The sequence below is a fragment of the Mobula hypostoma genome, chromosome 7 (assembly GCF_963921235.1).
Source record: "Mobula hypostoma chromosome 7, sMobHyp1.1, whole genome shotgun sequence".
Classification (NCBI taxonomy): domain Eukaryota; kingdom Metazoa; phylum Chordata; class Chondrichthyes; order Myliobatiformes; family Myliobatidae; genus Mobula; species Mobula hypostoma.
This window is the reverse complement of record NC_086103.1, coordinates 77,395,616-77,422,958: the sequence shown is the minus strand read 5'-3', so window position 1 is coordinate 77,422,958 and position 27,343 is coordinate 77,395,616. Positions and strand designations below refer to the sequence as shown.

The following is a 27,343-nucleotide window of genomic DNA, read 5'->3' as shown; positions in this document are numbered from 1 at the left end:
CAGGGCACGTGGTGTCGTACTAACTTGACTGAGTTTTTTTGATGAGCTGACGAGGGAGATTGATGAAGATAGAGCTGCGGATGTTATCTACATGCATTTTAGTAAGGCATTTGACAAGGTCCCTCATGGGAAACTCATCCAGAAGATTAAGATGCATGGGATCAATGGTGAATTGGCCATTAAGATTCAGAACGGGCTTGCCCAGAGAGGATGGATGGTAGTGGCTGAAGGAACTTATCCCAGCTGGAGGTCTGTGATTCGTGGTGTTCCACAGGGACTTGTACTGGATCCGCTTGTTTGTGATGTATATAAGTGACCTGGATGAAAGTGTGGATGGATGGGTTGGTAAGCTGGCAGATGACAGGAAGATCGATGGTGTTGTGGATAGCTTAGAAGACTGACAAAGAATACAGTGGGATATAGATCAGCTGCAAGACCCTTAACAGTGTTGATGATCAGAGGGAACTTGTGGTCCAAGTTCATAGCTCCCTGAAAGTGGCTACAGATGTTGATAGGGTGGTTAAGAAGGCATATGGCATGCTGGCGTTTATTAGTTGAGGCACTGAGTTCAAATGTCAGTAAGTTATGTTGCAGCTTTATATCTCTGGTTCGGCCACATCTGGAGGATTGCTTACAGTTCTGGTCACCCCATTATAGGAAGGATGCTGAGGCTTTGGTGGGGGGAGGGTGCAGAAGAGGTTTACCAGGATGTTGCCTGGTTTAGAGAGCATGTTCTATAATGAGAGGTGGTTTTCTCTGGAGCGGTGGCGGCTGAGGGGAGATTTGATAAAGGTTTATAAGATTATGAAAGGAATAGATAAGAGTAGACCCACCTTTCTCAACTTTTTTGCCCTGGAGGGAGCCTTGAAATAATTTTCAGGGTCAAGGAATCCCTGCATAAAAATTATAATATATCTACAGCTCACAGTATGTTAGTGCGATCCATAAGTTTGTGAAATGACTCAGAAGATTGTAATTCTTCATCGTTAACCTCATCAGAATTGTACATAAGTCTAGGCCTAGAATGCTCCTCTTCCATCTCAGACCCCCTCTTCAGAAATTCCCACACTGGACCATCAGACATGCCTGTAAAACATGGATTCTTAAAATATATTTTTGAAAAAAGGAACAGCATAATAAATACCTAAATGAGAAAACTGCAAAAAATACGAAAACTTCACAATACAATTCACTTCTAGCCTACACAATACACCTTTTGCAATGTTTACAACAGCAAAGCAGCAGGCCAGCAGCTGAGTCGTAGCAAGTTTTTTAAAAAAAACTTTTAGAATGAAAATTTCCCTTCAATTTTCTGCTATACCAGTAGAGTTTCTTCACTCTCATAAGTCGGTCAGTGGCACGTCAGGGGAAGTTGGGGAGGTAATTCATGAGAAAGAGGCTGACATCACAGCCCAAGTCAGGTGAGTCCATTCAATGCTTGGAAAATGCACTTCACGCTCCTCATCAGCCTACTGTCCTGCCTCTATGCAATACAGCGCTCACCAATTATTAGTCTACCGTCCTCCCTCCGTGCAATACAGCGCTCACCAATTATCAGCCTACTGTCCTCCCCACAGTGCAATGCAATGCTCATCAATTATCAGCTCTACCATCCGCCCATCTGAGCAATACAGCGCTCATCAATTACCAGCCTACTGTCCTTCCTACAGTGCGCTATAGCACTCCCCAATTATCAACGGCCTCCCTTATCTCGCATCAAAAACTGAGAATGGACTCAAGCCAATGAACACGGCCTTACTGCACACTGCCATACTGTGCTGAGAGACCTGCAATGAGATTGTCAAGGGGCAGCTCGGTCACTGCCCACCACTGTGAGCAGTAGCATTGTACACTGCGTGAAGTATGTTTTTTTAAAATCATGATCTCTTGCAGAACTCTGGCTGAGCAACCCTGGAGCAGACAGACTATCTTTTCCCCAAGGTGGAAACGTCTCATACCCAAGGGCATGTATTTAAAGTGAGAGGGGGTCATTACAAAGGAGATATGAGGGGCAATTTTTTTTTAACCTAGTTGTGGGTGCCTAGAGTGCACTGCCTGGGGGTGGTGATGGGGGCAGATATATTAGGGACATTTAAGAGACATTAGGGATGTTTAGATAGGCACATGAATATGAGGAAAATGGAAGGATATGACATTGTGTGGGCAGAGAGATTAGTTGGCTATTTGATTACTAATTTTAATTACTTCAGCACAACATTGTGGGACGAAGGACCTGTTCCTGTGCTGTACTCCATGATCTAATGGGAAAATGGGCTCGAGGATCTACCTTAATCTTACTGTATAGTAGAGAGGATCATGGAGCAAATGTCTTAAGGTTTCCATTTGTATAGTCATGGATTTACACAGAGGAGAAACGAGCACTTCAGCTTCCTCCATCCAAGCTGACCATCAAGTGCCTGTCTACATTGAATCTATTGCAGCTTTAAAGATACTTGCATCTTGTGCAAGAATTTGCTTCTTGATAGTTCTGTCCTTTACTGTGCATTTTAATCGGTGCTGTTTAATGATTAAGACTCAAGATAGTTTCTTTGCTTCCCTTGATTTCAAAAGGTTTGTTTTAAAATGTGTTGATGTCAAACCATTATTATTGACGTCCTGTAATTGCCCTGAAAGAGACAGAACCTACAGAGAGGCCCTACCACTTCAGTCAAGTAACTGAGAGGGTTTTTGCTTATTAGGGGAATAAATATTGGCCAGGTGCTTGCCTGGGAAAATGGCACCTCTTCAAAGTGCTTCAGAAATGGTGAGAGTGAAGGCTGACATCCACTCTGAAGTTTTTAAGATGTTACTACGAGACTGTATTCCAATGTAAAGGTGAACCCCTTCAATAAAGGTGCTATTTTGTCTGTTGGGTTTTTACACAGCATTTAACATTTACATAGCATTTAACACTACTCCCACATATCAGATCTTCTAAAATCATTAGTTCATTTAAATTCCTGACTTCTATGTGGCCAGTCTTGGGGCATGTGGTGGGAACCACAATGAATTAAGTGGACCTTTTAATGAAGTTAGAAGGAATTCCTATCAAGGTTGGAGCAAGGCTTACCTTTTGAGCAAGTGCTGCAAGATTTGGACACGATGCTGTGTGTCTTCTATTTGATAGATGTCCTGCTGGTATTGTGCTCATCACAATAAATAAAGCTTACTTTAATATGAGGACACTGTTTTGAGACTTGCCGTGATAGCAGCTGTTTACACCAATCTTTACACTGTGACCTTTCCCCCAGGCATGTCAAGGTTAATTTAAAGTTAATATTTGTTATTTTATGACACTTAATTTGAAAGTAATTCTTACATTTATTTATTTATTGAGATGCAGTGCAGAATAGTCTCTGCTGGCCCTCAAGCCATAGAGAAGTACGGCACAGAAACAGGCTGATCAGTGCATCCAGTCATGCCAAAACTATTTAAACTGCCTACTCCCATTGATCTGCACCAGGACCATAGTCCTCTATACCCCTCCTATCCATGTAGTTATCCAAATTTCTCTTAAACATTGAAATCGAGCTCACATACACCACTTGTGCTGGCAGCTCATTCCACACTCTCACGAACCTCTAAGTGAAGATGTTTCCCCTCATGTTCCTGTTAAATTTTTAACCTTTCATGTTGCCTAGCAACCCTGATTTAATCCTCACCCAGTCAAGGGGGAACTTACAATGACCAATTAGCGTGCCAACCAGCACGTCTTTGAACTGTGGGAGGAAACCAGAGCACCCGCAGGAAATCCACACGGTCATGGGATGAACATACAAACAGGCGGCAGCGGGAATTGAACCTGGGTCACCTATACCGTAAAGCGTTGTGCCAACCACTACGCTCCCATGCCACCCATTGCAGAATTGTCAAATGTTCGTTTCTCCTCTGTATAAATGCATGACTATACAAATGGAAACCTTAAGACATTTGCTCCTTGATCTTTTCTAGTATACAATAAGATTAAGGTAGATCCTTGAGCTCGAAGGAGTGAAATTCAGAAACTTTTAGAGTTCAACATATTGCCACCTGAAATTGGGATGATTGACTGAACACTCCCTGCATAAGAAGGAGGGGGCAGACCAATTAAATTCATTGCTCCCTCTAATTATTGATCGTTTAGTTTTACTTTCAGGTTCCTGTCAGGAGGAGCAAGCCAGGCCTGTTTCGGTCACCTTCTATGCCAGAGAGGCTGCACAAGCCATTCCTGAAAAGATTGGAGCGGTCTCGGGAAATGGACACGCCTGTGAAGAAGAAGCGGCAGAAGAGTTTTGAATACCCCTCGGAGGACAAGCAGGAGGATCAGTTCACGGTAAAGAGCTCTTGACTGGGTGCTCAGTTGGAACCTCAGAAATGTTAAGTTAAAAAGGAAGTGCATCATTGAGTCTATAATTTACAAGCTAGGTCTTGGCTCAAGCAAACCAAAAATATTGCCGCTGTCTAATCCATCCGACTTCCTGTCTGCCTTTCTTTGAATCAAATGGTTAAGCACATAGGACAAACTTAGATGTAGAATGTGATCATACAGGGTCCCTTGAGTTGATTTTGTCTATGAATAATATCAAAGATGACCCTTTACCTTGTCTACTCTTTTGCTCAGTGCCCATATCTCATTTGCTTCAACTCAACCTCTCCCTGTGGCAAACAGTCATGCTTTAATAAAACTACTACAATGAAAATGAATCTCTTTTGAGATTCATTTTAATAAATGCTGATTTGCTGTTGAATTCATTGTCAGAGGTGATGGTTTTTCAGTTAAATGGTTGAAATTCATGATTGTCTTAATGTCTACAGTGTGTTTGATAGAGCTAATATAGTCAGATTATCTAAAGCGGGTTTCCCAACTATTTTTATGCTATGGACCCCTACCATTAACCGAGGGGTCCATGGACCCCAGGTTGTGAATCCCTGATAATCCCTAAATTTGATAGTCATGTGCATTTCCTTCTCTTCCCCCTTTCACCCATTCAGCAAAACTAACAGCTGTACCAAGCATGACTGTCCAAGTAGAAAGTCCTGGAGAACTTTATCTACTTATTTTCTTACCTGACCTCAATAAAGAGAGGATATACTTTCCATAAAGGGAAGGTTGAGGCTCTAATATTGTCACAAGAACCATCATAGTTTCCATTCCAGATTAGACTATACCTTGAAACAGAAGGATTCCACTTGTATTACTGTTCTACAATTCAGAACGGAGAAAAATAGCCATTAGTTCTCTATAAACTAAAAGAGAAATGCAATTATTTCCTTGCTTCTCCAGCTGTCCTGAATGTCTGCACTTGCTGGAGAAGGCACATAATTGAAATGGCAGGAATTGGTTTCATTTCCTCTCAGTATCCACTGATTCCCACGTATCATGCTAATGAGATATTGGGATGAGTGCCCTTGGCTCTCAGGAAGATGAGTAAGGATGAAGGGATGATTATAACTACTGTCAGTTCTTTAGCCCTTTTGTAATGACACTGCGATGCAGCATCTGAGAACCGTAATATTTGGTAGGTGGGTACTTCAATGTAAAAAATCTGTGCTGGGGTGGAAATCCTGAGCATCTCTTGGAGGTTAAATAGCAGTTTTCAATGAGGGATTTGAGAATTCTTTTCTTACACACCACTCTGCTGGGGATAAAGATGCATGATAAGTATACAGATGTTAACTATTTGATCTGTTCTCTACAGAGACAAGATGCAATCAGCTGCAAGATCAATGCTTCAAATGCTTTGGAAGATGAGAGGAACCCCATGGAGCTGATAGGGAACTTTTCCAATGTGAGGTTTTTCACCTGTTATACATTCTTTGAAATTTCTCTTAAACCATGACTAATCCCACCTGGATATGGTTCAATGAGTACCAGATGTCCCTCCATAATAGACTAATAAAGGTCATACATCATGATCGTCATCTGCCCACTGAACTACAATGTTCTGTAACACAATAGGCGAACCTATGCAGGCCAATGGTCATGCTACATATCCCAGCCCCTTTCAGCAGATGTTGTAGAAAAGGACATCTAATTCAGCTCTTTAGAGTTCCATTAGTCACTCGACTGGTAGGGCAGCTCCAGTGATCTGCGTTTGATCCTGACTTGTGGTATCTGTGCAGAGTTTGCATGTTCTCCCTGTGAAAGGGTGTATTTCTCCCACGTGCCTGGGTTTCCTCCTTTGTCCCAAGACATGGTGAGGTTAACTGGCCACTGTAAATTATCCCCAGTGTGTATACAGGTAATGGGGTGTTGATGAAGATATAGGAACAACAAAATGAGATTAATGTAAATGGGTTCTTAGATGGCTAGCAAGCACTTGCTGGGCAGAAGGGCCTGTTTCCATACTACCTACTACTCACCACTATGACCCTATGACTGATTAAAAAATCTCACCTTCCTTTGATTCATGATTGCTAAACAACTACCACAAAATTAAACAATCGGCCTCATTCTCAGAATTTTTCAGTAACCTGGCATCCTGATTTCTATGCGTGCAATAGAAATCCCTTCTGAACCTCATGAGAAACGCACATAAAATGCTGCAGGGACTCAGTAAGTCAGGCAGCACCAATCAAGGGGAGTAGACAGTCACCTTTCAGGCCAAGATCCTTCACCTCCTGATCAGCCGAACCGATTACAGAACTGTACAAGTTGCCTTAACATGGTGGTTTCTGTATTGTTTTGGATTTTCTGATCCCACAAAATCCATTCTCTTCATCTGTTATCAGAATCAGGTTTAATATCGGGGGCATGTGTTGTGAAACTTATTGTGTTGCCGCAGAGTACATTGCAATGCATAATAAAAACTACATATTACAATAAGTATCTATAGGAAGAGGCGCAGTCGACGTTTCAGGCCGAGACCCTTCGTCAGGACTAACTGAAGGAAGAGTGAGTAAGGGATTTGAAAGCTGGAGGGGGAGGGGGAGATGCAAAATGATAGGAGAAGACAGGAGGGGGAGGGATAGAGCCGAGAGCTGGACAGGTGATAGGCAAAAGGGGATACGAGAGGATCATGGGACAGGAGGTCCAGGAAGAAAGACAAGGGGGGGGTGACCCAGAGGATGGGCAAGAGGTATATTCAGAGGGACAGAGGGAGAAAAAGGAGAGTGAGAGAAAGAATGTGTGCATAAAAATGAGTAACAGATGGGGTATGAGGGGGAGGTGGGGCCTTAGCGGAAGTTAGAGAAGTCAATGTTCATGCCATCAGGTTGGAGGTTACCCAGACGGAATATAAGGTGTTGTTCCTCCAACCTGAGTGTGGCTTCATCTTTACAGTAGAGGAGGCCGTGGATAGACATGTCAGAATGGGAATGGGATGTGGAATCAAAATGTGTGGCCACTGGGAGATCCCGCTTTCTCTGGCGGACAGAGCGTAGATGTTCAGCAAAGCGGTCTCCCAGTCTGCGTCGGGTCTCACCAATATATAAAAGGCCACATCAGGAGCACCGGACGCAGTATATCACCCCAGTCGACTCACAGGTGAAGTGATGCCTCACCTGGAAGGACTGTTTGGGGCCCTGAATGGTGGTAAGGGAGGAAGTGTAAGGGCATGTGTAGCACTTGTTCCGCTTACACGGATAAGTGCCAGGAGGGAGATCAGTGGGGAGGGATGGGGGGGACGAATGGACACGGGAGTTGTGTAGGGAGCGATCCCTGCGGAATGCAGAGGGGCGGGGGAGGGAAAGATGTGCTTAGTGGTGGGATCCCGTTGGAGGTGGCGGAAGTTACGGAGAATAATATGTTGGACCCGGAGGCTGGTGGGGTGGTAGGTGAGGACCAGGGGAACCCTATTCCTAGTGGGGTGGTGGGAGGATGGAGTGAGAGCAGATGTACGTGAAATGGGGGAGATGCGTTTAAGAGCAGAGTTGATAGTGGAGGAAGGGAAGCCCCTTTCTTTAAAAAATGAAGACATCTCCCTCGTCCTAGAATGAAAAGCCTCATCCTGAGAGCAGATGCGGCGGAGACGGAGGAATTGCGAGAAGGGGATGGCGTTTTTGCAAGAGACGGTGAGAAGAGGAATAGTCCAGATAGCTGTGAGAGTCAGTAGGCTTATAGTAGACATCAGTGGATAAGCTGTCTCCAGAGACAGAGACAGAAAGATCTAGAAAGGGGAAGGAGGTGTCGGAAATGGACCAGGTAAACTTGAGGGCAGGGTGAAAGTTGGAGGCAAAGTTAATAAAGTCAACGAGTTCTGCATGCGTGCAGGAAGCAGCGCCAATGCAGTCGTCGATGTAGTGAAGGAAAAGTGGGGGACAGATACCAGAATAGGCACGGAACATAGATTGTTCCACAAACCCAACAAAAAGGCAGGCATAGCTAGGACCCATACGGGTGCCCATAGCTACACCTTTAGTTTGGAGGAAATGGGAGGAGCAAAAGGAGAAATTATTAAGAGTAAGGACTAATTCCGCTAGACGGAGCAGAGTGGTGGTAGAGGGGAACTGATTAGGTCTGGAATCCAAAAAGAAGCGTAGAGCTTTGAGACCTTCCTGATGGGGGATGGAAGTATATAAGGACTGGACATCCATGGTGAAAATAAAGCGGTGGGGGCCAGGGAACTTAAAATCATCGAAAAGTTTAAGGGCGTGAGAAGTGTCACGAACATAGGTCGGAAGGGATTGAACAAGGGGTGATAAAACAGTGTCAAGGTATGCAGAAACGAGTTCGGTGGGGCAGGAGCAAGCTGAGACAATAGGTCGGCCAGGACAGGCAGGTTTGTGGATCTTGGGTAAGAGGTAGAAACGGGAAGTGCGGGGTGTGGGAACTATAAGGTTGGTAGCAGTGGATGGGAGATCCCCTGAGCGGATAAAGTCGGTGATAGTGTGGGAGACAATGGCCTGGTGCTCCTTAGTGGGGTCACGATCGAGGGGTAAATAAGAGGAGGTATCCGCGAGTTGTCGCTGTGCCTCGGCAAGGTAGAGGTCAGTACGCCAGACTACAACAGCACCCCCCTTATCAGCGGGTTTAATAATAAGGTTAGGATTAGTGCGGAGTGAGTGGAGAGCAGAGCGTTCCGAAGGAGTGAGGTTGGAATGGGGACAAGGTGCGGTGAAGTCGAGACGGTTGATGTCCCGTCGGCAGTTGGCAATAAAGAGATCCAGAGCAGGCAGAAGACCAGAGTGGGGTGTCCATGAAGAAGAGGAGGGTTGAAGACGGGAGAAGGGGTCATCGGTGGGGGTGTAAGAGTCCTTGCCGAAGAAGTAGGCTCGGAGACGGAGATGGCGGAAGAAAAGTTCCGCATCATGGCGAACACGGAACTCACTGAGGTGTGGGCGAAAGGGGACAAAGGTGAGGCCCATACTGAGAACAGAGCGTTCTGCCTCCGACAGTTGAAGGTCGGAGGGGATGGATTCCGCAGGGATCGCTCCCTACACAACTCCCTTGTCCATTCGTCCCCCCCATCCCTCCCCACTGATCTCCCTCCTGGCACTTATCCGTGTAAGCGGAACAAGTGCTACACATGCCCTTACACTTCCTCCCTTACCACCATTCAGGGCCCCAAACAGTCCTTCCAGGTGAGGCATCACTTCACCTGTGAGTCGACTGGGGTGATATACTGCGTCCGGTGCTCCCAATGTGGCCTTTTATATATTGGTGAGACCCGACGCAGACTGGGAGACCGCTTTGCTGAACATCTACGCTCTGTCCGCCAGAGAAAGCAGGATCTCCCAGTGGCCACACATTTTAATTCCACATCCCATTCCCATTCTGACATGTCTATCCACGGCCTCCTCTACTGTAAAGATGAAGCCACACTCAGGTTGGAGGAACAACACCTTATATTCCGTCTGGGTAGCCTCCAACCTGATGGCATGAACATTGACTTCTCTAACTTCTGCTAAGGCCCCACCTCCCCCTCGTACCCCATCTGTTACTCATTTTTATGCACACATTCTTTCTCTCACTCTCCTTTTTCTCCCTCTGTCCCTCTGAATATACCTCTTGCCCATCCTCTGGGTCACCCCCCCCCTTGTCTTTCTTCCTGGACCTCCTGTCCCATGATCCTCTCGTATCCCCTTTTGCCTATCACCTGTCCAGCTCTCGGCTCTATCCCTCCCCCTCCTGTCTTCTCCTATCATTTTGCATCTCCCCCTCGCCCTCCAGCTTTCAAATCCCTTACTCACTCTTCCTTCAGTTAGTCCTGACGAAGGGTCTCGGCCTGAAACGTCGACTGCGCCTCTTCCTATAGATGCTGCTTGGCCTGCTGCGTTCACCAGCAACTTTGATGTATGTTGCTTGAATTTCCAGCATCTGCAGAATTCCTGTTGTTTTTATTACAATAAGTAATGTGTGTGTGAGACCAAAGCCACCACTTACTGCCCAAATATAATTGACCTTCAGTGAATGGTGGTGAATTTTTTTTTATCACCAAATAATTAGATTGCCTCTGAACCTTAAATTATGGGATATATGGCAGGTTTATTCAGTTTCTTCTCATAATTAATCTGCAGGAGGAGGAATGTGGCTGATTACCTCATTGCGTCCCAGAGCCTGACATTCACAAGGCCTGAGGCCAGATACCTTGCTGCAGTTTGAAACCTGGTGTAGAGTTGATGCTGGGACCTCCTAGTCTGTCGATTTACTGCAACATCAGGCATTGTTTTTATCACTAGGCTGGAGGTGTCTGCTGATTTGTTTTTTTAGTGTGTGAGTCACATGGTGAGTGGATTGTTTCTGATTTAAGTCAGTCAGGATCAGTCAGAAGAGTGAGAAAATATCTTTGATCATTTGACTTATTAAGCATTTGGAAAAGAATTCAAAATAATTCCAACCTCTGGGTATTAGGTGCACTCACCTTTCTCCGATGGCGCATTCTTAAATTTTTGTGATGTAGATTTCTACCTCACTTTCAGAAGCCATTTTATAGACGCTGCTTGTGCTCATTGCCAGGCAAATCCTTTCTCTCCATTGTGGTGCCACGGTGTTCATCATGATTTGTGCCATCCAGAAAGGGGAAGGAGGAGAGAGATTGCACAGAATGCATCTGATCTTTTCCCCCCACAAACTACCCTGGTAGATTTCCCCCTATTTTCAATCTTCACTTGAAGTTCATCAGACACTTCACTGTTCAAAGCAATTATATAAAAGGCAATGTTATCATAACAGTACTCTTGTACGGAATAAGAAGGATGTGGATAGCCCACCTGATGTGATATTGAATCTTCAAACATGTTTTCATTGTAGTACCAGTTCTCATTCTAATAACCTATTTTTTTTTGGCAGGTATATGTGTTGCCCACTGTAATGGGTAAGCATGAAGATCTGAAATACATCACCCCTGAAACTGTGAGTTCCACCATTTTACCTGGTGTCACTTGTGTTTATGAAGAAATTGATTTAATTCATTGGAAGAGGGCTCTTGTGTTGAAATAGTGCCCACTTATACCCCTAAGTGCTTCATGGTCAAAACATTAGTATCTGAATGGACCAGGTGTTTGGCGGTGCCCAGACAATGCCTTTACACCCAAGTGGTATGTGAAGAGTCTTATCTAAGAATTAAATGTGAAGATTAGAATTCAGCTTCATTTTTCTTGTGCAGCAATCAATATGGCATGAGTGAGAATGGTAAAGACATCTGTGGACTAATACAGGCTTGCCTTTCCACAGTTTGTTGCCACTAGCAACCTTTTTATGTTTGTCTTTGCAAGTCCTGTTTTGCAACTTTTGAGATCTTCCCATTGCATTTTAAACTGTCGTCTAATTGTTTCCTCCAGCTTGTGGTGCCAGAGCCATGTGAGAGAGCTCTGATAAGATCCCAGATAGACAGTCTAATGCCAACCCCAAAGGGCTGGTGACAGAACAGAGCTGGAGGAAGTCTGACTGCAGACTTCTCAGCTTTAAGGTGAATCTAGTTAATATTGGTGGGCATCCTTACTGGGTGTTCCAGAAGGGAATGCTCAAATTCCATGATGTTGGAGAAATAACATCACTTTAGTATAAGCTGCTACAGCATTCTTCTTTCAGTGCTAGTCATCAATGTGAATCATTATCAAAGTGACTCTCTCAGCTTTTTGCTTGGTCAGTGTGTGGCCCTGAATCAATTTTCATTTTGATGAAGGGTGTTTGACCTGAAGCATAACTATGCTTGTCTTTTCTCAAGTGCTACTAGATTTGCTAGTTGCTCATAGCATTTTCAGTTCTTTCTAGCATTGCCATGTTTTGATTTTCATTTATTTTTGGAAGAGTGTGTTGATGCTACCAATTCATCAGTGTCACTGGTTCTCTTTGCCATTCTGCTTTGGAACTCTCCTTTGTCCAGTCTCCTTGTATTTTAGTCTGTGATTCAATGGGACATTGCCTATTAAGTTTTCCCACCTCACCCAGAATTTCTCTACCCTCCAGTATAAACTCATCCTGTGGGCAAAGCATAGTTGTGCTGAGTTCAGAGTAATGTTACCCTTGCCATTACCGATCACTGTGGTGTCCTTAGCTGGATGTTTGGGAATTCATTCAGTTGCAAGACTTGAAAATGACCATAATAGGTGTACTTAAAACTTCCTGACTTTGCACAGATGGCTAAGATACTACATGGAGAATATGACCACCTTTTAGAAGAAGTCTATATCGTTGACTGCCGCTATCCTTACGAGTTTGCAGGAGGACATATCAAGGTAAATGCATTGCATATTAAATGAAACGGTGTTTTCCTTGATTCCACCTCATCTACACCTTTGCCTTCCCGCCGAGTAGAAAAGGTATTTGTGGGTAATCTCCTGCCACCAACTGTAATTAAATTGGCTGTTTTTCCCCTACTGTCGCTTTCTGCAGCATGAAGTGAATGATAAGTTATTGATAGTGAGATTATTTCTGCTCTCGAGCAGGCTACATCCGCGTTGTTGAGCAACCCCAGCGTGAGCAAGGATTTGATTGTGCGAGGATCTGAACTGGTTGCAGAAGTGCCTTTATTAACTTGGGTGTGTTTCAACAGTTGCACATTTCTAGTTTGTGTTTGGACTGCTTGTAAAGTTTCTAAGTCCCAGTCCAGGATGAATGTTTCCTGTTTTAAATAATGCTGCTAATTCTCGCTGCTTTCCTTACTTTCCTAGGGTGCCCTGAACCTTCACAGAGCAGATGATGCTGTTGATTACTTTCTAAAGAAACCCATTATTCCTAAATCCAAGGAGAAGAGATTGATTCTCATCTTCCACTGTGAATTTTCATCAGAACGAGGACCAAAGATGTAAGTTCTATAGATTATCTTCTTAATCACCATCGAGAGTGAATTGAAAACAGGAAGAGCATTTGGAAGGAAGCATCTCGTACTTTTTGGAATCAAGGAATGATGTGAAATTTCAACTGTTAATGCAACTTGGGCAGTGAGTTTAAAAGCAGGCAAGTTCTCAGGGGAAAGAGACTGGTGGTCACACTCATTCCTTCCGTAGGACTTGGGAAAATAGGCGATTATTTATAGGGGATAGAGCCAATTGTTTCCCTCCCCTTTTTTTTGCTGAGAACTTTAAAGGATGTTAGCTATGAAATGAGTAGCTTTTTCAAACCTGTAAATAAAGAAATATCCGCAGAAATCTTAAAATTAGTTGCTCTGGTGCTGTAGACTCCAAGGCCATCCTACAGACGTGAAGGGGAATTGTGTAATAAGGTGTAAGGCAATTTTAATGGATTTAAGAGGACTTGTTTCAGAGCAAGGGTAGTTTTACAGTTGGTTCCATTGCCTAGCAACGTCAGCAACCTGGGGTCAATCCTGACCACTGGTCTCTGTGGAATTTGCAAGATGTCCCCGTGACTCCATGGGTTTCCCCTAGGTGCTCTGGTTATCCCAAAGTGTGGCCAGGTTAATGGCCACTGTAAATTAGCTCTAGTGTAGGCAGACAAAAAGAACCAAGGGGGTGTTGATGGGCACAGGAATGCAAATAAGCAGCAGAGGTACAGTGAAATAAGACTGAAGAGGACCTGCTCTGCTGGGAGCTCAGTAATTGAATGATCTTTTCTGTACCATAGTATGAAAAAAGGAATTTAAGGAAAGTCCATGATTACTCATAATTAAGTGAAAATGCTAAATGTGCCATTGACTGACAGCAGTGTCACTCTAAGTGTAACTCTTAAATAAAGGGAAAACTAGCCAACATTTTGCTCTTGTCTGGTGGTGCACGTGCCAGGATTGAGCCACGCTTGGTTTTGTTACCTCTTGCGTTCAATCATCTCAAGCTCATTGCACACAAGCTTTTTAAAAGAATACACCTCAGAACCCAAGGGCTGGTAGTAGGAGAGATCACCTGCACCCTCACATCTGCTCCCCCATTCAATAAGATAATTTTTGATCTCTGACCTCAGCGCTATTTTCCTGGCAGAAGCTCTTATCCCTCTCAATCTGATTTGACCGAACGCAGGTACAAGCCTGCTTGGGGAAGAGAATTGCAAAGTTTCACTATCCTTTGGAAGAAGAAATTTCCATTCATCACTAATGTATAACTGACTCCTTGTCTTGAGACCATGTTGCATTAGCTTTTGATATCCCAGCCGAGGGAAACATCATTCTTCTTTCTGCCCAATCAACCCCTATAAAAATTTCTTTTATGTTTCAATACCATTGCCTCTCGTTTTTTCTAAATGAGAGACTATGTCCAATCTATTCAATCTGCCCAGTGAACCTGTATGTTTTATTGGATGATGTAAAATGCCATTAAGTGTTTGCCGATACGCAACGTTTAAATTGTTATCGGCAGGAAGGGAGAAGCAGAGATAAAGCACATCAGAGTGGGGAATTAATACAACTTAACTGTCAGGTTGTAAGATGCTCCACACGTACTCCACAGAGTAGCCAAGTCTCCTTTCTCCTCGAAGGTGTCGGTTAGTGCGGGAAGAGGATCGCAGTATGAACGACTACCCAAATCTGTACTATCCAGAGCTCTACATTCTGAAAGGAGGGTACAAAGCTTTCTTCTCTCAGTTCATGGTAAGTTGTGGCTCATCGTTTCCTGGGAAAACGGAGGGAGTGGTAGGAACCGTATAGTGGGTTTCAACAGTTGTGAAGTCAACCAGCTCTGAATGTAGAGGGTGGTGGAGCTGCCCTTTGCTGCCTGACTCAGATTATGATGACTGGCTTAACACTTGAGTTCTTGCGCATTGAGTATAATTCAGATATATGTGCAGTTTCAAGTTCAAAGATCTTGTGAGCTGTTTCAAACAGGGTGTGGTCGGTCATTCTAGCATTCTGATTTTTTTTTTGTCAAACAACATTGAATGCAAGGTAAAATCTGCCTTCTACACCTCCATTCAGTTTGATTGCAATTATCCACAAAAAATAAATGAAGTGAATCAATTAAAACCTGGATACAACGTGACCTTCTTACCATTATTGATTGGTGAATCATAGTGTGCTGTGGGGATCAGGGCCCCAGTGTAGTTTGAAAGTCCATGGGCAGTCAGGAATTTCCTTCTCTTTCCATCTTCCCAAGCCAATTGTGAGGAAAGCATGTCTCCATTTCCATTCTTGCTCCTCTCCCATCCCATAGCTAGTAAAAGTCCCTGGGAACTTGGTGTGTTAGAAACAGAAAACCTACAGCACAATACAGCAGTGCTGAACATGTACTTACTTTAGAAATTACCTAAGGTTACCCATAGGTAATGTTGCATAGATATAAAAATCCTGAGGCAGATGTACAGTCCTTCCATATTAGAGTTAATTTGATATCAACCACTGTTTTCTTAAAATCATTACTGATGGTTCAGGTTAGGTGACAGAGGAGCTTGTTTCCATGTTGTTTCAATTTAATCTTAAAATGAAAGTGAGATTACAGAGGATGTTTCTATTGATACCTGAATACTGCAGTTTGTTTTAGAACAGTGCAGCACAAGAGCAAGTCTTTCAGCCTGTGATGATTTTAAATGCAAGAAGTAATTGTACGAGGGATGATAGATAAACTCGTGGCCTAAGGTGGAAGGGGTCAATTTTAGAAAACCTAGCACATTTATTCTCCTACATTTACACACTTAGTCCAGCGGTCGTGGAGCATAAGGATCCCTTCTTTGTAGAAGTCTGCATCTTGGACCTGCAGAAGTGGTCCACAGCAGGGGTGGTTGATAAGTCCACGACCACTGGATTAAGTGTGTACATGTAGGAGGGGATTATGTTGAAAAATAAATGTGCTAGATTTTCTAAAATTGACTCCTACCTTAGGCCACGAACTTATCGATCACCCCTCATACTTCTAAGCTGACTAAACCACTCTTTTAAATTGTTAAATGCTCTTACCAGGATCAATTATTGGGAAATGACGTGCTTTGCTACTTGATCATGAGATACTTTATTTGCAGCTGTTAAAGATTTTAATGTTCACCTAAAGCTTTCATATCCGATTAGAGCTTCCCAAGCAATGGGCCAGGGACTTAATGAGAAATTCTAATGATATCTGTGTGATCTGTCTCCCCTACGGGCTTTACAGCTGCTTTCAGAGTTAGAAAGCCACTGGTTGCTTGATTTTTTTGTTTTCTGTTACTGTATTGCAGAATTACTGTGACCCTCCCACGTACTGTCCCATGGATCATGTAGACTTCCAGGAGGAGATGCTGAAACTGCGGAAGAAGAGCAAATCCTGGGCTGGAGAGCGTCAGAGACGGGACCTCATCTCAAGACTGAGGAAGATGTGAAATGTTGATCCAGCTCATTTTCAGCACCTGTTGGAACTGGCCAATGGAGCCTTCTACAATGGGGTATCCATCCAAATGCACCACTGCCCATAATATAGCAGAGGATGTTTCCCCAACACCCAGTTCTTAATATACCGTCACATCAAAGCAGGAAGATTGATTGCAACCTGATGCAAGAATGGATTTGAAACATGAAAGTTTTAACCTTATTTTTTAGTCTTATTGCGGGAATTGCTTAATTTAATAGCATCTTGCTCATCTGTTTTTATTTGAGAAATACTTTGCATTCTGAGAATCTCTGCCTATCCCGAGGGCATGTGATGATTTGCTGTCGATCCTTGATATTGCAGTAGTATTTGGACGAGTGAATGGATTTACCTGGTGGCTGCAAAATCCCATTGGTTTCAAATGTTTTAAAGTGAAGTGGAATTATTAAAACCCTGGTCCCAGCAGTTGCAAGACATGTGCGTTTCTACTGAAACAGAGTTGCTTTCAGAATCCAGAACAATAACAAACCCCACCTTTTCAAGGTATTATATTAATGAAAGTAAAAATAGTAACACATTAACATTCTCTGACTTTGTTTTCTTCCACTCCCTCTGAATGTCTGACTCGCTTGTGAAAGGTTTTGATGTGTATGAGCAACCCCTGTCATTTAATATGACTGTCCATTTTCACTTTGACTTTAAGCACGAGCTGTGTTAAGGATTGAATTGTAAATGGCATCATATTCTTCCCTGAAAAGCCTCTCCATTATTACTGTCAAAAGTTTTATGAAAGCTGGATATGGACCAACCATTGTTCCATATCCAGCACACAGACAAGACTTTTCCTTCTAAACAACTTTTCCCTCCTGATAAAAGGGCAAGATTTGGTTTAATTCCTTGTCCAAGCACAGCTCGGCCCAAGATCATCTAATCAGGGACAAAACAGGTTTGTGGTTGTTTTTAAATCAAGAGGAACTGGATAACTTGGAAATCCCATTCTCCCCCCACCCCCTTAATGTCATTCGCTGAATCAGCTTTTGATGTTTTTCTTGACTCCATATGACTGGCGGTTTCTTTCTGCTTCTGCTGAAAATGCCCAGGAAAGGGCTTGTTATAATACAAGCATCTTTCAAATATATTAAATAATATGATTTCTCCTTCCGAGAGGATGCAGAGATGTTATGAAATTTGTTAAAGTGTTGAATATTATGGCAGTGGTACGCATCTAAGACTGTTAATTTTGAGCAAGGCGTCAGGGAAATAGACGGGTGTGTAACATCATGGTGGGTGCTTTCAGTTTGGTTTGGCAAGGTGCTGGATGTTGGTATGCTGATGGGAGCTGCTGTGTTGTTTCCCTGTCATGGTTGTCATGTCCAAGGAGACTGAACTGGATGCTTTGAAATTAAAATATAGTAAATGGCAGGAAATCCTGTGGTAGCAGAAAGCTGTCTTGGGACCGGTCCTATTTTTTTTTACGCTTCCTATAGGGGAAAAGTAGGATTTAGTGTGGATCTGGGAAAGTTGGCCTGCAGTCACAATCATGTGACTCTTGATAGATGTTCAAGTAAGAGAAACTAATAAACGCAGGATCAGGAAATAATTGTAGCCAGGCAATTTAATGTAGTGGATATGATGTCATCCACATTTCAATTGTTAATGATGCATGCCTCCACAAATGGAGGTATGCAGAGAGCTCACTTGTTGTAGTTCCAGAATGGTTTTGCCTGCAGATGAGAAGGTGTTGGATGTAGATTTGTCCTAATCTGTGACAAAACACAATGGAACACCAAACCAGCAAAAGAAAAAACTGGATTTGAAATCTATTACATCGTGAGTACATGAATGTTGTTTAAAAACATGACTGGTTCAGTGATAAGATGTGTAGTGCATTGCTCAGGGTGAGAGCTGAACCCAGAATTGGCAAGCATTGCCAGCCCTTACCAGAAGGAATAACATTAAACCTACTTACTTGAGGCCAGTTCCATAAACATACAAAATGTGTACATTCCTCCATTGAAGTATGCTGGTATTGGATGTGAGGAATAATCCAAACACAGGATTCTGCTTAACACACAAAGCACTGGGGGAACTCTGCAGGTCAGGCAGCGTCCATGGATAGAAACGAACCACCGACGTATCAGGCTGCTACCCTTCATCAGTACCAGTAGATCTGAGCTTTTGAAATCCATAGCTGGAGTATGAATATTCCTGGTGTTTAATGCCCATAGTGGTGGGCCACCTTCCTTAACACTGCAGCTTGTGTTGAAAAGGCACTCCCACAGTTAGTTATTCACTAGAAACTAACAACAGCTCATTCACCAGCTCTCATTTTGAGCCACTCAGAAAGAAGTTTTTCTTTTCCCCACAGTAAACTTTAATAGGTTTGTCGCAGTGAGATGAGATGTCCCAAAGATGTATTCACTAGCACTGTAGAATACTGTGTTGGTAAGCAGAAGGGTGTGTGTGTGCGCCTCTGCATGACATATACAGATTCATATTTGCAGCGTACTTTTGTTAGGATCACCTGAATATTGATCCCAACACGAAATGGTTGGCTTAAAATCATTTGGGTTCTTTTGTATCTTCATTGTTTCTGTGGGATAGGTGACCTTACAGAGGGTATGTGTGGTTTTCTGTATCCCTTTCAGAACAAAGTGGACCATGTGCCTTTGGTTGTACCTGATGAATGACTGAAGAATGAGAAAAGGAGGCACAGGAGATGTATCATCTCGGGGTTATGGACAACCCACATATGAATGAGTTCCCGTTGTGTTATGAAATTAAGAAGTCTGATATTCCTATGGAGGGCAGAATTAGTTTCTCATCTGTGTCTGTCCTGCTAGTAGTTGCTCATTCTTGATGCTGTTCATAACAGTACTTTGAAGGTTCACCATATTGAGTGTTTTGATTTTTGTTTGATGTGTGTTCTGACATGTGCAAAGTCAACATGTGGATATATGCAAAAATGGGACCTATTATTGTAAAGGGGTGGCCTATGTATTGTACCCAATTGTGAGACTACATTTATTTTATAAATGAGGCTTTTATTTAATTTTCATCAAGCCATGCATTTTTTAAGTCCTGACTTTCACTGCCTTAAAGATCAGTGATTGTCTCCATTGAGCACTGGTCGCTTGGTGGAGCTCTCAGACACAATACTGAGCCCAGCTGAACTACCAGATCCTTGACAGTAATTAATTCAACGTCTGTGTCTAAACCATCATAATCTTTGTAACTTGCTGGCTTGGGACTTTTAACCCAACACATGCATTAAAAGCTGGTTGTTCAATGTTTTGTTTTCATTGTGAGTTTTATTGTGGACTATAAACTGCAAATCACTTCAAGAGCGCCGTTTATCTTATCTCTACCGTCCTGTGTCTATCCTGCGTTCACTTCATTGAAGGCCAAAGGCGAATGCCAATTTTTAATGCATGTGAAAAGTAATGGCAGGTATGTAGGGAATGCTGGTTTTGATGGGGGTTGTGGGATAAGTGATTATTGGGAAAAGAAATTTCCAGAGATTGTCCATGTTATAGGCTCAGTTGTATGGGACTGAGAGGGCTAGGACAGAGGAGTGGGTGGTCAGCAAGTGTCCAGTCAATGTTTCTTTAGACATTAAGTGTGCGGTAGGTCTGATGGGACAGCAGGTGGTGGCTGTTCCCGGTAATGCAGAGGAACTAAGTTCTGTAGTGGCTAGGAGTTGCTGTGGACTAGGGCACGGGCCTTAGGCATTTGAGAAGTAGGTTAGAAGATTGGAGATAACAGACTCATAAGGATGGGCCAGGTGCCTTCATTCTCTCCCATATGCAATTCTGGGATTTAACCTATTTCACTCCCCCCACCCCCACCCTCCAACCTCACTTGCTCTGCTTCAGACCTCCAATTTTAGCCAACAGCTAAACGCACTACAAGGCCACTTAAAATACGAGACTGAAGTGGGAACTCAAGTCAGCAAAGTGTCCGTTGTAGGAAGTGGGAATCTTGGTATAGGAGGCAACAACGTTACATTGTTGATGGATTTGCCCCTTTCCCCACATGTAAACCAAGAAGTAGATGAAATAGTGAGACTGGAAATGGCGGATTGTTTCACTGCTCTGCCATCAATTATGTGGGGAGGAAGGTGGCGTAATGGTTAGCACAGCGGTTTATAATACCAGCAACCAGAGTTCAATTTCTGCTGCTGATGTAAAGAGTTTGTACATTCTCCCAGTGACCTCATGGGTTTCCTGAGTGCTCTGGTTTCTTCCCACTGACCTATCGGTTGGTAGGTTAATTCGGCACTGTGAATTGCCCTGTGATTAGGCTAGGATTAAATCAGGGTATCGTGGGGCTTGAAGGGCCGGAAGGACTTACTCCACACTGTATCTCAATAAATAAACTTATCAATTTGGCATGAGTAACTCTCTCACAAAGGCACAGATACTATCAAAGAATACTACATAGGTTGGGTTGGTGAGAAAAGTGCATGTGGACCTGTTTTAGGTTTCACTGATTACAATGGAGCATTCAGTCCACATTATGCTCTTGTTCCTGACTGGTTCCCCTCTCAGAAATGCATGTAATAGAATAGACCAGGAAGCACTCTGGCTCTGATCCATGATCTTATGGCATGAGGTCTGAGATGCTGCTCGTCCAAAGGTGCATGAGATTCAAGATCTGTGGTCTGATTGAGGGTCAGGAGTCCTACCTGCAGTACTTTGCAGGCACCTTCTGTCTGAAGCTATCTCCTCCTGCCTTTGGCCCTGAAAATGCAGCAGTCTGTGAACCAGATTAAATTGGTAGCTCTGCTTTCAATGAGTTTTAACTTTCTAGTCCCTGGAGTCCCTGGTTGTCTAACACCTGTCCAGTGCCCTTCAAGCCAAGAAGCAGATTGGCTGGGGTTGGTGCGCAGATTCTAGAACACAATTCTTATTTTACTCACTCCACATCCAATCATAACTCATTCATTTTTGTTGGCCAAAATCCACCAAGGTCACCACCTCTCCCTCTGCCAGAGTCACAATAAGTTTTGGTTCCTTGCTTTATATTTGCACTTTTTGCACATCCTCCTCATTGGAAACTTGGCTCCAATGTTTTCAACTAGCACCTTTTAATTCAACACCTTTAAAAATAGCAAGTTTATTACTACAATAAATCTACATTAATCACTTGCAAGTTAAGCATTCTAATGGCACAGAATGGTAAATGTCTCTTTGAGACATTAATAAATGTCACCAATGATCTAATGTCTGCACACTGGAAAAATTGGAGCTAGAATTCCAAGCTAGCTGAGATTCTGGAAATGAGGTCTTGCAATGAAGTTCTCCAGCATTAAGAATTGAGAAATTTTAATCACAAGTTGCTTTGTGAAAATTGAGTTGCCGTGATCTTTAGCACTGGTTTAAAAAGAAAGGCATAAAACATCATACCCTTCCATAAAGTGGGTCAATTAATCTCTATCATGAATTTCCAACAACAGCGACTCTTTGCAAAGTTCATAAAATTAATTCTGTAGGGTGATCTGTCACAAGTGGACATATTATTCTTCAGATACTCTGTACTCTTCAGATCCCTCCTTTAAGAAAATGCTGACTAGAGTGCACCAATAGAATGGTGTCACCATTTGTCTGATTTTAAATTAGATTACTGATAAGTATAGGTCTGGCTGCCTTCATTTAAAAAAATGATGTGAAACTCATTTTCAACTGCATTGATATTCAAAACTATTCAAAATACTACTTGAACTACGTCAAGGAATATTTCTTTTAATAGACAAAAGATGGAGAAACAATTTTTATGATGTTGGCTCCAGGAAAACTTTGTGAAATCTTGTCTGGACACTTGTCCAATGAATTCTGTTGGGGAAACAAAGACAATTTGCCCAGTACTGCTGATTCCATCCCAGCGTTATATTGGCTGACCATTTTCATCCTGTCCTCTATTAATCTATGAACAATGCTCCTTTCTGTTATTCCAGGCTGCAAAGGGAAACCAACAGCTTGAAAGAACTGGCTGAGTAGTAATTGCATAGTTGTGGAAACATTGTCAGGCTATAATCTAGTTATGGTGAGGGACTCAAAACTAGTAGAGTACTGCTTTGGAGAATAGTCGATCCATCCATCAAGGTGGCCATTGTTGCTTCCAGATATTAAAATAGAATGACCTTGTATTGATTGAAGTGGGCAGGTGATAGATGCTGCCACCTCTGTTCTACACCAAGGCAGAGGTAGACGTCTCGTGTGTGATTGATGGCTGTTCTGTACTTGCACTGTGCCTTGAGGAATGGGATTTGCGAATCTAAATCTCATCGATATTGTAGAAAAGAAGAATGAATCTTGTTCTGGGAGAGCCATGAAAATTTCTCCAGCATGCAACTTGTCAGGGATATTAATGTCAGTTTGATTTTCTTCAGGCATCAGCATTGAATCCTGCATTTTGCTTTTTAATAACCAGCAACATTTATTTGCTGTAAGGTGTCTCTTTGCTGTTTTGCACCAAAATATTAAATATTTACATATATTGCAGAAACCAGGGACATTCTGCACCCAACTACCTGCTTTCTAATAACCAGCAGACACCACTTCCACTGGACTGTCCTATTGTACATACTAACAATCACTGCAGCCCCATCCACAGCAGTTCCTATTTATATTTCCCCAAGTCTTTCATGTGTAACTCAATAAAAGAAGTGATACCAAACCACAAAGGGATCTTTTGGGAGAGAAATTCAAATCTTATTTGGAAGAAGGGCTTAAGGATCTTCTTAAAGGTTGAGATGATCTGCAGCAGAGAGTTTGGTGTGATTGGGAGGGGTAGAGAGGGATAATGGAGAGGGCATAGCACCACAAGTGGAATTTCAGAATTTAGGATTTGGGAAGGTGAAGGCAGGAAGTGATTAAAATGCAAGGTGATAATTTGAAGATGGCAGATAACAATGGTTCAATTTAATATCAGAGAATGTGGACAGTATGCAACATGAAATCCTTACTCTTTGCAGACATCCACAAAACAGAAGAAAAAACCCTCAAGAATGAATGACAGCAAACGTTCGAACCCCAAAACCCCCCACCTCCCCCCCCCCCGGCTCCAAACACAAACAACAGCAAAACCATCAATGCCTCCCTCCCCCCCCAATAGAAGATAGAATGGTACAGCACAGTACAGGCCCTTCAGCCCACAATGTTGTGCCAACCCTCAAACCCTGCCTCCCATATAAGCTCCCACCTTAAATTCCTCCATATACCTGTCTAGTAGTCTCTTAAACTTCACTAGTGTATCTGCCTCCACCACTGACTCAGGCAGTGCATTCCACACACCAACCACTCTCTGAGTAAAAAACCTTCCACTGATATCCCCCTTGAACTTCCCACCCCTTATCTTAAAGCCATGTCCTCTTGTATTGAGCAATGGTGCCCTAGGGAAGAGGCGCTGGCTATCCACTCTATCTATTCCTCTTATTATCTTGTACACCTCTATCATGTCTCCTCTCATCCTCCTTCTCTCCAAAGAGTAAAGCCCTAGTTCCCTTAATCTCTGATCATAATGCATACTCTCTAAACCAGGCAGCATCCTGGTAAATCTCCTCTGTACCCTTTCCAATGCTTCCACATCCTTCCTATAGTGAGGTGACCAGAACTGGACACAGTACTCCAAGTGTGACCTAACCAGAGTTTTATAGAGCTGCATCATTACTTTGTGACTCTTAAACTCTATCCCTCAACTTATGAGAGCTAACACCCCATAAGCTTTCTTAACTACCCTATCCACCTGTGAGGCAACTTTCAGGGATCTGTGGACATGTACCCCCAGATCCCTCTGCTCCTCCACACTACCAAGTATCCTGCCATTTATGCCTTGGAGTCTGTCCTTCCAAAGTGTACCACCTCACACTTCTCCGGGTTGAACTCCATCTGCCACTTCTCAGCCCACTTCTGCATCCTATCAATGTCTCTCTGCAATCTTTGACAATCCTCTACACTATCTACAACACCACAAACCTTTGTGTCATCTGCAAACTTGCCAACCCACCCTTCTACCCCCACATCCAGGTCATTAATAAAAATCGCGAAAAGTAGAGGTCCCAGAACCGATCCTTGTGGGACACCACTAGTCACAATCCTCCAATCTGAATGTACTCCCTCCACCACCACCCTCTGCCTTCTGCAGGCAAGTCAATTCTGAATCCAGCTGGCCAAACTTCCCTGGATCCCATGCCTTCTTACTTTCTGAATAAGCCTACAGTGTGGAACCTTGTCAAATGCCTTACTAAAATCCATATAGATCACATCCACTGCACTACCCTCATCTATATGCTTGGTCACCTCCTCAAAGAACTCTATCAGGCTTGTTAGACACGATTTGCCCTTTGCAAAGCCATGCTGACTGTCCCTGATCAGACCATGATTCTCTAAATGCCCAGAGATCCTATCTCTAAGAATCTTTTCCAACAGCTTTCCCACCACAGACGTAAGGCTCACTAGTCTATAATTACCCGGACTATCCCTACTACCTTTTTTGAACAAGGGGACAACATTCGCCTCCCTCCAATCCTCCGGTACCATTCCCGTGGACAACGAGGACATAAAGATCCTAGCCAGAGGCTCAGCAATCTCTTCTCTCGCCTCATGGAGCAGCCTGGGGAATATTCCATCAGGCCCCGGGGACTTATCTGTCCTAATGTATTTTAACAACTCCAACACCTCCTCTCCCTTAATTTCAACATGCTCCAGAACATCAACCTTACTCATATTGTCCTCACCATCATCAAGTTCCCTCTCATTGGTGAATACCGAAGAGAAGTATTCGTTGAGGACCTCAGTCACTTCCACAGCCTCCAGGCACATCTTCCCACCTTTATCTCTAATCGGTCCTACCTTCACTCCTGTCATCCTTTTTTTCTTCACAAAATTGAAGAATGCCTTGGGGTTTTCCTTTACCCTACTCGCCAAGGCCTTCTCATGCCCCCTTCTTGTTCTTCTCAGCCCCTTCTTAAGCTCCTTTCTTGCTTCCCTATATTCCTCAATAGACCCATCTGATCCTTGCTTCCTAAACCTCATGTATGCTGCCTTCTTCCATCTGACTTGATTTTCCACTTCACTTGTCACCCATGGTTCCTTCACCCTACCATTCTTTATCTTCCTCACTGGGACAAATTTATCCCTAACATCCTGCAAGAGATCTCTAAACATCGACCACATGTCCATAGTACATTTCCCTGCAAAAACATCATCCCAATTCACACTCGCAAGTTCTAGCCTTATAGCCTCATAATTTGCCCTTCCCCAATTAAAAATTTTCCTGTCCTCTCTGATTCTATCCTTTGCCATGATAATGTTAAAGGCCAGGGTGCAGTGGTCACTGTCCCCCAGCTGCTCACCCACTGAGAGATCTGTGACCTGACCCGGTTCATTACCAAGTACTAGATCTAGTATGGCATTCACCCTAGTCGGCCTGTCCACATACTGTGACAGGAATCCGTCCTGGACACACTTAACAAACTGTGCCCCATCTCAACCCTTGGAACTAATCAGGTGCCAATCAATCTTAGGGAAGTTAAAGTCACCCATGATAACAACCCTGTTATTTTTGCACCTTTCCAAAATCTACCTCCCAATCTGCTCCTCTGTATCTCTGCTGCTACCAGGGGGCCTATAGAATACCCCCAGTAGAGTAACTGCTCCCTTCCTGTTCCTGACTTCCACCCATACTGGCTCAAAAGAGGATCCTGCTACACTACCCACTCGTTCTGTAGCTGTAATAGAATCCCTGACCAGTAATGCCACCCCTCCTCCCCTTTTTCCGCCCTCTCTATCCCTTTTAAAGCACTGAAATCCAGGAATATTGAGAATCCATTCCTGCTCTGGTGCCAGCCAAGTCTCTGTAATGGCCACTACGTCATAATTCCATGTATGTATCCAAGCTCTCAGTTTATCACCTTTGTTCCTGATGTTTCTTGCATTGAGGTACACACACTTCAGCCCTTCTACCTTACTGTCTTTACACCGTTTATTCGGCTTCTCTTTCCTCAAGGCCTCTCTATATGTTAGATCTGGCTTTACTCCATGCACTTCTTTCACTGCTCTATCGCTCTGGTTTCCATCCCCCTTGCAAATTAGTTTAAACCCTCCCGAACCATGCTAGCAAACCTACCTGCAAGGATATTGCTCCCCCTCGAGTTCAGGTGCAACCCATCCAACCTTCCCCAGAAGAGATCCCAATGATCCAAAAATCTAAAACCCTGACCCCTGCACCAACTCCTCAGCCATGCATTCAACTGCCATCTCCTCCAATTCTTACCATCACTGTCACGTAGCACTGGCAGCAATCCTGAGAACACCACCCTAGAGGTCCTGTTCTTCAGCCTTCTGCCTAGTTCCAGAAACTCACACTTCAGGACCTCATCCCTCCTCCTGCCTATGTCGTTGGTCCCTACATGTATCATGACTTCTGGTTGCTTTCCCTCTCGTACCAGGATGTCGTGCACCCGGTCAGAGACATCACAGACCCTGGCACCTGGGAGGCAACAAACCATGCGGGTGTCCTTCTCATGTCCACAAAATCTCCTGTCTGCTCCCCTGACTATAGAGTCTCCAATGACGACAGCTCTCCTCTTCTCCATCCCACCCTTCTGCACCACCGGGTCAGACTCAGTGCCAGAGGCCCTGCCACCGTGGCTCACACCTGGTCGGTCATCCCCACCAACAGTATCCAGGACGGTAAACTTATTATTCAGGGGAATGGCTACAGGGGTGCTCTGCACTACCTGTCTGCTCTCCTTCGCTTTCTC

General features: G+C 43.6%; 1 protein-coding gene across 4 annotated transcripts in view; it reads left to right on the top strand.

Annotated features, from left to right (window-relative positions):
• Window positions 1-19,850, top strand: part of LOC134348962 (M-phase inducer phosphatase 1-B-like) — a 50,406-nt gene extending 30,556 nt beyond the window's left edge. For 3 of the 4 annotated variants that reach the window (XM_063052774.1, XM_063052771.1, XM_063052772.1), the window contains 7 exons: window positions 4,124-4,312; window positions 5,679-5,768; window positions 11,210-11,272; window positions 12,499-12,597; window positions 13,033-13,166; window positions 14,786-14,897; window positions 16,451-19,850. In XM_063052774.1, the coding sequence (XP_062908844.1) occupies window positions 4,124-4,312; window positions 5,679-5,768; window positions 11,210-11,272; window positions 12,499-12,597; window positions 13,033-13,166; window positions 14,786-14,897; window positions 16,451-16,591 (828 nt within the window). In that variant the 3' untranslated portion in view covers window positions 16,592-19,850. The remainder of the gene's footprint in view (window positions 1-4,123; window positions 4,313-5,678; window positions 5,769-11,209; window positions 11,273-12,498; window positions 12,598-13,032; window positions 13,167-14,785; window positions 14,898-16,450) is intronic. The other variant, XM_063052773.1, reaches the window with a different exon arrangement.
• Window positions 19,851-27,343: the final 7,493 nt, after the last annotated feature.